Source organism: Nuphar pumila, chromosome 10, assembly GCF_984573655.1.
Source record: "Nuphar pumila chromosome 10, dmNupPumi1.hap1.1, whole genome shotgun sequence".
Lineage (NCBI taxonomy): Eukaryota > Viridiplantae > Streptophyta > Magnoliopsida > Nymphaeales > Nymphaeaceae > Nuphar > Nuphar pumila.
The window spans coordinates 869,922-880,589 of NC_143258.1; the positions used below are offsets into that span (position 1 = coordinate 869,922).

The 10,668-nt window shown below is 43.6% G+C and overlaps 1 protein-coding gene across 1 annotated transcript; it reads left to right on the plus strand.

Annotated features, from left to right (window-relative positions):
* The first annotated feature begins 3,578 nt into the window (after window positions 1–3,578).
* LOC149823162 (uncharacterized) lies at window positions 3,579–6,624 on the plus strand. The gene is made up of 3 exons (XM_090018690.1): window positions 3,579–3,697; window positions 4,360–5,799; window positions 5,971–6,624. The coding sequence occupies exons 2-3, from the start codon at window positions 4,499–4,501 to the stop codon at window positions 6,200–6,202; spliced, it is 1,533 nt and encodes a 510-aa protein (XP_089874816.1). The 5' UTR covers window positions 3,579–3,697; window positions 4,360–4,498; the 3' UTR covers window positions 6,203–6,624.
* The last annotated feature ends 4,044 nt before the right edge of the window (window positions 6,625–10,668 follow it).

The window sequence follows — 10,668 nt, forward strand, 5'->3', positions numbered from 1 at the left end:
ATTTTTTCAAGATTTTCTCACTTTCTCATGCTACACAAAAAAAACAAAAGTTTTTTTTTTATATGAAAAACTTTTCTTTTCCTATCAAAAATTTCTCGCTTCCAAACGTGCCCTTAGTTAAAAAAAAGAACACGTTGCATTCTTCCAATAGTTACAACTTTGATAAGCAATAGGTAGGGGTGGCAATCGGGTCGGGTTGGCAGGTTGGCGGGTCAGCATACCTCAACCCGAACCCGACCCCGTTTATTAAACGGGTCGGCTGTGGCAAACACTAAACCGACCCATTTAATAAACGGGTAACCTGACATGACCCGCCAACCCGTTTAATAAATGGGTTGGGTCGGGAAAACGGGTTGGCGGGTAGCGGGCGGGTTGGCGGGTCGGTGGGCGGTTTGGTGGGTCGGGTTGGCGGGTTGACCCGCCAGCCTAACCCGTTTATTAAACGGGTCAGGTTTTGCCACCCCTAGCAATAGGTGAAAAACTGCACCATGATAAAAATATTCCCAAAGATGACATCTTGCATGCTTAAATTAAACCAAATTGCACAGTGTTGGATTAAGCTTATAATAGACTAAACAGTTAATAATAATATACTTCAAGTAGACATGGTTTGGTGGATTATAATATAAACAAACCGTGAATCCTTCAATGGCAGAGGCCGTGGATGAGGACCGCATATTGATTATTGCTTTATTAGTTTCATTACCTACAATTTATTTATTTATTTATTTTGCATGGGAAGGGGCAACATCAAATCTGGGCCGTCAATAAGATTTGGCTAGGTTCAATGCCCACTGTCCATCTTCCATTTAGTCGTTCTTATCGTACTTGCTGTCACGTCCTTATCGTGTACTTGCTATCACGTCAGTTCTGCATGCCCCAACAAGAGCAAGTTGGTTCCTCCTCAGATTGGTCAGATATTCTCTAACAGACTGCATGAAGAAGGAAAATATATAATTTATATAGATTACTTTTTAAAATTAAATATTCTAAATAAGAAAAAGTGATAGCTTCTTAATCTTTAGGTACACAACTATCAGCGAAATCATACTAGCCGTCCATCGTGGTCTTGATGGACGACCAGCACAAAAAATACATTTTTTTGCTTTTCCAAGTTTTGCTGAGACCTTTAACGGCACTCAAATGCGTTGATAAAACACTTTTCAAAAAGAACATCCATGTCCTTTAAGTGTTCTACCAATGGTTTTGAGCGTTGCTAAAGCCTCAAAAGCAAAAAAACACTCTTTTTTTTTCTTTTCTTTTTTGCGCTGGCCGTCCATCAAAGTCGTGATGGACAACCAGTATGATTCAGCTGGTAGTTGTGCACCTAAGGGTTGCACAGCTACCACTCAGTCATATAATATATATGAGTGAGACGCGGGGGGCTCTTGGAGCAGCTTGTGTTGGAACGTTTCAGGTTCAAAACCCAATGGTATACTTGTTTAACTGGTAGGGGTCTGCCTAACCCCAGCTTGCCTTTAAAAAAAAAATATTTTGTGAGAGACGCATTGCGCGACTCAGGTGGGGGCCAAGTGTGTGGGCTCCACCATTACGATGGCACGGCAGGATTTCCCCTTCGTGAAATCACCAAAACACCCTCCCCCTGATATTTTTAGGCTGTTTTACGTTGACAGAACAGCGACCCTAAGTACGGCAGGCTGAGCCAGTGCCACTAGGTCTCTGCTCCTGGAGTGGTTTCTTCGTAAAAAGAAGTGAACTTACATTATGGTTGTACAATTTACAAACTGTATAGAATAATTGCTCCACCATATGGACACATGGAAAACCTGAAAAAAAAATCCATCCCATATGAACAACAAATCATATGAAAACCATGATTCAAAAACCAAACACGCGCTTCCTGTTCACCCACATAATCAATGAAACTATGAAGATATCCAGAATTTTCACACATATGGCCCTGCATAATCCACATCACACTAAAAAGTGAAAATCACGTTTTTTAAGGGAATGAAAATACCAACCATGTGAATACTTTTCTCTCTCTCTCTAAAAAAAAAATACCAACCATGCCAGTGGCGGAGCCAGGGGTGGGCATGGGTGGGCGGTCGCCCACCCCAGAATTAGAAACCGAGTCGAAATATGATATAACTCGGGTCTTCTTCTTCATTCCCCAAGATTCGGAGGTTGCATTCTTTCCTTGCGAATGCTTGTCGAAGAAGATCAGAGCAGGATCGTGCATGAGTGGAGATCACGCCTCCCTGCGATACAGAGTTGCTCTGCCTCGATGCTGTGGCGAGGACCGTCCCCTCCGAGAGAGAGCTGAGGAGGCACCTCAGTTGGAAGACCTTCGGCTTGCTGCTGGATCACCACCGAGAAGGAGGTGGCTCAACTACCGAAACAGGCTTTCGATCTCGATGTATGATCTTCACCACCATGGAAGCTTCATGCCACTGCGCCACCGACAGAGGTCGATGATCACCACCCGAAGTCTGCCCACCCAACAAAAAACTTCTGGCTCCGCCACTGAACCATGCAGAAGGTGGAGCTACAACATTGTATTCAAGAATGAAAATAAAAAGTTACAACATTGTATTCAAGAATCTGCATTGGTGGAGCTTATTTGGGTCTTCTGTTGGGGGGATGTAAGCATATGGCATAGCGTCAGATGTCTGATCCAAATCCAACCTTCATATTAGGGATGACAGTGGACCGGGGGACAACGGGCCCTGCCCTACCTCACCCCGTTTGGACCGGGGATGAAGGGCATGAAACAGAGATGGAGGAGGGGATGAAGGTTAATTAAAAATGTATCCTCCTGTGGGATGGAGGCAGGGATGGAGGTTTCCACCGCCCCGTCACAATCCCTGCCTTGCCCCGTCTCCAATCCTTCAACGGATGACTATAAACTGAGGGAAAATGGAGCCCCGCCTCGCTCCATCCCGCCCGGTTTGGACAAGGGATGGAGGACGTGAAACAAGGATGGAAGTTAAAATTCATCCCCTTGCAAAGATGGATGGGGGGACGGAGGTTTGGATTTTGAGATGGGGCGGGGGTGGAGACCTTATCGCCCGCCCCGGTCCACTGCCATCCCTATTTCAGATCTTTAAAGTAAGATCTTAATGTACATTGGATCAAATTTGGATTTGCTTAATTATTTTCGAAATCATGTTAGTATTAATTTAGATGGATTTTTCGGATCAAAATTCATTCTAAATTTGGACCGTTGATACTTTATAGTGTCAGCTTCTCAGCCTTGGTGAAAAGCTTATAATATTATTATTTATTTCACCTAAAAATGGAAGATTTTACACGGAGGTTAAGACCTAAAAGAGGAAAAGAAAAAAAACTCTCCATTAACGGATCCTATCGGGATTGGCGGTGCGTGGCATGTTTTTATAATGACACGTGGCAAGTAAGGAGCTGCCGTCTTGGAATAAATATCTGGGGCCGTCAAAGATTCTCCGACAACTGCACAAAATATCGGATGACCCACGAATCGGATTTCGCTTCCTCTTTCCCCGAACCCCCGCCGTATTGATACACCGTATGCAGTGCCTCCGTGTACATATACTGTATATAACCGTATAAGCACAGTGGAAGCAAAGCACGGTCACCACTCACGCTTTATATATAATGAGGTGCGGATGGGGCAGGGTATGAGACCGACTCTCGAGTCGACGCTTCTTCTACTGCCGCTTCGGCCCAAACCTCGCCGGATTCCGGCACAATTTCTGTAAGTTTCTGCCAACTCTCTTTCTGCATCGACCAATCTATCTCTGTCTTTGAAAGAAACTTTCTCTGGTGCCCCAAGGGGTTTGGCGCAGTGGAGGAGCCTTGACTACTAAGCGAGTAGTCGGGTTCTATTCTCATGAGCGTCAGCCTCTTGCATTCTTGCAGTGATGAGGGTAAGGAATAAGCATTTTTGCTGAGCGGAAGCTTGGCGACTCTGTGAGGCCAAGGAGTGCACCACGGGTTTCTACCATTGGGACAGAGAATACCATAAATACTGCCGTCTATGATCCCGAGGGTGATTCTGTTAATTCGTCCCTCGTCTTTCATAAAAAAAAACCTCCGGTGTTTGGTGATTCATTGGAGTTCGTGCATTCGGCTACTAACTGGAGTCGGAGGCACGATTTTTTGCAGGAATCGTTGTTTTTTTTTTATTGTTGTGTGCAGAAAAGAGAAGGATCGATTCTTTGTGCTTTCATGAATGAAGAAATATGGTCGATTTCATATGCTTGCATGAATGTAGAATTGATAATAAATGCAGAAAGATAAAAAAAAAAATTGGGAAGAGATTTCCTTTTGTTTTTTTACGTGGAGTAGATCGGATACAATAAAAAAAAAGGAGAGGTTTTGACTAATCTGAGCCGTTTCTTCCCTTTCTTTTTTTAGGTGAAAAGGTGGGGGTCTCTTTATTGCGAGATTTGGAAGGGAAGGTGGGGAGCCGAGAAAGGCCTCTTTTTTCTGCAATTTTCGATCCAGGGATTCGGGGAAGAGGTGCCTGCCTGTCTTCTGTTGGGCACTCTGCAAGATGGAAGTGAAGATCGCAACGACGACCCAGTTTCTTTTTCGCCACTCCTCTTGCTCGCAGACGTTCGCTTCCGTGGTCTCCTTGTTCGAGCAGAGGGGAAGGTCGTCTTCTTCCTTCTCCTCCTCCTCCAAGAGGCGCCCCCTGGTTTGCCGAGGGTTGGGCCGGTCCTCCCTGTTCGGGACGCCAGCAAGAGTGTCGAAATCCAGCTCCTGCGATAAACCCACCGGCCGGAGGGCGTTCTGTGCGAGACTCGAGAGCTTCTCGGAGGGAGAGGAGGAATTCATGAAACACCTCCAAGAATTCGCCTACAATTTCCGCTCCTCCGGTCACGACGGTCTGCAGGCGGCGGCGGAAGATGCAGAGGAAACCGGCAGCCCCATTCCTACCGATAAACGCTTCGACCCCGCGGTGGCGACGCCGTGGACGGAGTTCCGGCCGCCGGATTGGGCCCGGCCGGAGGAGATTGTCGTTCCAGCGAGCATCCCGATGAAGAAGAAGAAGGGCCAGAGGCAGCAGGGAGGGTTGAGCGAGTCAGCCTACTGCGCGGTGAAGAAGGCGTTCTCCTCCATGGTGTTCATGATCAGGGAGCTGCAGAGCTACACCCTTCAGATGCGGCAGCTCTTCTTCTACGAAGACCTCCAGGGGATCCTGACGAACGTCCATAAAGAGATCCACGCCTCCTTCGTGTGGCTGTTCCAGCAGGTCTTCTCCTGCACCCCCACCCTCATGGTCTACGTCATGATCCTCCTCGCCAACTTCACCGTCTACTCCATGGCCCACAACACCGCCCTCGCCGCTCCGCCCCCTCCGGCCGCCGTCTCTGTCTCCGCTCCTGCCCAGCACAAGACCCCGAAATTCGAATACAGGGCCTTAGGGAAGACACTCTCCGTTGGTGGGGGATCCGGTGGTGGCACGGGAAGATCGCCGCCGGTGGCCGGCGCGACCGATGGAGATGAGAGCCAGCTCGAGCGAAAGCTCCTCTTCGACGCATCGTTGCTCGCTGGAAATCCGACGATCTCCGGCCGTGGAGTGGCATCCGGAGAGGACGAATGGGCGATGTGGGGCTCGATCGTGGAGGAAGCGTCGAGGATGCAGGCAGCGTCCAGAGGGGCAGCTCTGGACAGGGAGACGGTCCGGGCCCTCGTTGCACCGGTGGCCGCCGAGATCGAGCCCGACGATCCGACGGCCTACTTGCGAGCCCAGCTTGTTTATCAGAACGCCATCGAGCAGGATCCCCATAATCCCCTGCTCCTCTCCAACTACGCCCAGTTTCTCTTCCTCGTCGTCCACGACCACGATAGGTATACAACTTACCGCCAAATGTTTGTTCAAATTTTATTCCAGTTTTAAAGCTAAATCTCAGCAAATCCTTAATCCTTCATGACCAATTTAGTCTCCTCCTTTCCTGGTTCCTTCAGTTTGTAGAAGTATTAAGATTGTTAGTTTGTTCATGTTTTCTCAATAACGAGCAGAGCAGAAGAGTACTTTCAGAGTGCTGCACGAGCAGAGCCTGCTGATGCAGAAGCTCTCAGTCAATACGCGAACTTCTTGTGGTTGGCTCGCAAGGATATCACCGCGGCCGAAGAGACTTTCTTGGAAGCCATTGCTGCCGATCCTGGTAACACTTTCTATGCGGGGAATTACGCTCATTTCTTGTGGAACACCGGCGGTGAAGACACTTGCTTCCCTCTTGACGAAGCCTGAAAGATCCCTTGTTAGTTACTGATAATTTGCAAGAGGAAGAGGATTCAATTTAACTGTGAAGTGATCTCGCTCTGTTGTTTTTTCGGGGATGAACGCAAAGCGAGTAATTCAAGTTAGTGGGTTACTTTCGTCTCCCTTATCTGGGGGAAGGGAAGGGTCCAGAGAGATGCTTTTCCTGCAACTAGAATATGTTCGTCTTTGTTAGCTTTCTTTTGCAGTGCTGACAGAGTCGTTGGGTAACATGGTTTCTTAGGTTTCGTGATCAGCCTTCCTTTTGTTTCTGGCTAATGCTTGTTGTCTGCCCAAGATGACCCCATTCTAACATACTAACCGATAGTAATTATTCTGTTGTAAATTTGAAGCTAGAAGATCTTTCTCATCTGAATGAATTGAAGGGTTCGTTGTAAATTCGAACTTTGAAGTTGAACTTGTCGCTCATTGAGAGTGATGATTGAGTTTTACTGTTGATCCCTGCATCTCCATGTGCTGTTTTTCTATGCCCGGTTGCCCTCCAAGTAATAATTTTGTGTTGTAATGTGTATATATGCGGACTATTTGGTTCCAGTATTCATCCCCTATATCCTACCCCATCTAGAATTTCATTGTTGCAAGTTGTTAGATCAAATCTGAACCCTGTAATTGGATTCAGCATGGTCAATTTGATAGAAATCAACCTTTGGATTGAGTTTTTTCAACAAAAAACATGACTTTTAGTTGAAAAAAGTTTGGCATTTTTTTTTACCATTGATATTTGCATTGACCAAAGGTCCTGATATTCACTAAATACTCCCCGTAGATCACATCTATGGGGTTAATTAGATTTGATTAAGACAACCTGCAACAATAAGATCCCAAGGTGAGGTGCGACCCTAATTAGGATGACATAGGGGATGAGCGGAATCGAATTGGTCGCATGCCTTTTAGTTGTCATGTATGGATGTTGGCATGAATGTCACGCAGCTTGCGTGCCATATCTTCTTAGGTGAACATGGTGGAAAATCCAGTGACAACATCATGATTTTATTCAAGCTTTGTGTGATCGCTCGATACCGGTTCCTGTTTTTTTTTTTTCTTGATATTTTTCATTGGGTGTTTGTCTGCTGCATGTTGAGTTAAATGAGTCACTGTTGATTGAATTGGAGTTATATATAGAGGATGCGACATGGACCACTATCCTTTGATGTACGAGTTTCAATGGAGGTTGAGTCTGGGCTGTGAACCTACCGTGAAGAACGTTGAACCTGTATTAATTTTGACTGCAAATGGCAAATATACACGCCATCGACATGGTTGCTTAAGATCTTGTCTAAACGTTGAGAGCTTCGCAAGCTAGTCTGTTATATGCTCAAGTTGTGGCCAAATTTGGCGAACCACCTTTCAAGATTTTGTGGATCTTAATGTCAAGATATGGCTTTGCTATCAGTTTACAAGGGCAATCAAGTTCATCAGAAAAGAACCTTGTATATGTGGTGATCTATCTAGCTAAGGATTCGTGTGTGGTGGTGCTTCACTGGACTCAGTTAGAAACGTTGACTGTTGTTCCAGATGGGTGGTCAGGTTCATTTATTTATAAGATAGGTTTCCTATTTCTATATGGATTAGATATATAAGTTTATATATTAAAAAAAAATAAAAATCTAAACACCACTGTGGACCCCAATCACATCTCCCTCTCGCTTCAATATTCAATAAAAAAGATACCCTTGCTGTAACATACAGGTTTGTGATAGAAGGCAGAACACATGACTATGAGACAAGCAGGCCATAGACATAGGTTGGTTATGGAGCTAGTAAGTCCTAACCTAGTGTCTTGCTATTGTAAGCACAACCATTACTGGGTTCGATTGTTTTTAGTACAAATCCTCCATCCTTCTATCATCTTCCAGATTAAGTGTAAGATCAATGATAAATAGCTATTTTGGTGATCGAATGGTTTGGTTAGCGAGCATATCCAATGATCATGCTTGAGTGTGGCACAAAATTAAATCACTGTGTGAAACAGCAAAATTGGATGGGTGAGCATCACACTGTGATTTTTACTCTTTTCACAGTTTCTGTGTTTTTGTGTGGACTGAGTACTTTGTTAAGTACTCGGCTCGAGTACTGGATCTGCTTTCGGTTGGTTATCACTTCATTCAAAACAGGGTGTTTTCTTTGCTTATTCCAACATTGTATCTTCTTCACAGAAATTGGTAAAGATTAACAATTCCATCAATTTTTGGGTTGCCGCTGTTGGAAGACTGTGGAGTCTGATATAAATCCTTAATTTCTAACAATTTTTTGGAGGGTAGTTATGTAACTTTATCTTAGACTATTTGTTATATTAAAAAACACTTATAGATTCTTTGAAAAACTCATAGACTCCTTCTATTCAAATGAGGCTATCCAGCTCGTGTATTATGCCTTAATCAATAAGGAACAATGCTCAGTGTGACCGTGGACGTAAGCAATTCTTGCAGAACCACGTAAAATCTTTGTTTTTCATGCTGTTTTTTCCTTTTACTTTTTCCTGTGTTTGTTTCTTCGATTCCTCAACCATCGCTATTCATCAAATTACGTAAAGATTTGCCTGTTAATGCAAAGTTACACAAAGGAACACCTATCACATCTTAAGCAATACCATTAGATCAGCCATGGCCCAGTTTTTATTAGGTCAAGTTTGCCATTGTCAATAATTCTACGTAAATAGCTGCATTGACACTGATGTTAGGGAGGGGCTAGTAGTACGCTTGCACAAGAAACAGTGGGACCATGTACTTGTTGCCAATTAGGAAAAGTCTGAATGACCGTTTTCTCACGGAAAGGGCGATTGTCAAATGGAGAGAAAGGGATGGGAGATGACCCACGTCCTCATCTGCTCATATCATATTGGTAGAAAATCTAGTGAATCGGTTATTTTTTAATAAATATAAAAAATACTACTGAAAGTTATTTTTTAATAGATTTAACATGTGTTTTTAATTATTTTTTTGGTCGATTCAGAATGATTCACTTGAGTATCGGTACCAGCCAATTCATTTGAATCATTGGCTAAACGATACAGGGACGATACCAATACTGACAACATTGGTATGGACCAAGCTCATGTATCACACACATAGAGGCTGAGTGAGGCTTTAGTTATGCACTAAGAGCTAACATTGTATCTCAGATCTCAGAACCAAGGTGAAGGGGGGTGTTGGACTAAAGATATATACGTCTCTTTGGATCTCAGATCTAAGCATTCAAATGCAATGAAGTATGAAAAACCTAACCAAGTTCGTGAATATCTATGTCGAATCACCCAAGTTCATGAAGTTGGTCACATTCATACGACACCAAAACATACACTAAAGAACATAGAGTTGAACTCAAGAGAAAAAACATGAAGAAAATCCAAAAACAAGCTTACCAAAATCGGTATTATTGAACGTACTTTCAGACTTCATGCACCAGTTAGAGACTCCAGTGAACTCGAAAGAAAAAGGCATGAAACAAAAACAGTTGAAAAAAAAAATAGACGGTTGTGATCATCTGCTTAAATTATTTGTCCAAAGCAGCTGAATTATAAAGTTGGTGGTGAAGAGAATGTAAGAGTGACTGTTTTGGTGTTGTACTGTTAAAACAATAATGATTATTCTCCAAGATATGCTTTCCCATTGCTTTATTAATAAATGCATCTACTATCTTTCTAAGGTTGGAGTGGAGAAATTAACAATAGTAATATGATTGGATCATTTAGAGGAAAACTCCAAGAAAGAACGAACAAATAAGATAACTCAAAGGTATATGAAAATAAAAGTAGCCGAGCTGCCCTTGCCACGGGCCAAGGTACCTCTAGCTTTCTTGCAAAATATTATTGCACAATATTATGAGAAGTTGACCTTTTTTTTTTTTATATTTACACAGAGAAACCGCCCAGTAACAGAGACCAAGCATGGCTGCCTGCCATACTTACAGTCATTGCTTGGCAGCATAAAACTCCGTGAGCTTAACCTTGCCTCAAGGGATTCACCATGCGATTTGAACCTAGACTGCCTACCTAAACAGCCTAGGCCCTATCCCACTGCCCCCAAACCCCTTTCAGGCTTTCACTTGACCTCAAAATCCTTTGGGTTGAACTGAGATCTTTGGGGTCAGATGAAAAAACTTTTCTTTCAACTATCACATTAGATCCGTGCAACTGCGCCAAGAATACACCCTAGAATGATTAAATAATGGTATGTTTGATGGCTTATTAAATATTGGATGTAATGAACAAAAAAGACGGTACAAAACATTGGTTCTGTTCATTCCGTAACAACTGTACCAAGTCCAACATTTGTTTGGACTGTACACAAATGTTGTGTTTTAAATGTCCACTGTTTGATGACGATGTACATACAATTTTGACAATCATGGATAATGGGTTGGATTACTTCATTTTGGATCGTATGACATAATTTGTTCACCATTTTAATTACATGTTTTAACAAGCTTATTATTGA

Bases quoted from the DNA above. Each gene is read 5' to 3' on its own strand.
- LOC149823162 (XM_090018690.1), top strand. From the start codon at position 4,499: ATGGAAGTGAAGATCGCAACGACGACCCAGTTTCTTTTTCGCCACTCC. The intron at 5,800-5,970 runs GTATACAACTTA...AATAACGAGCAG, and splicing joins GTCGTCCACGACCACGATAG to AGCAGAAGAGTACTTTCAGA.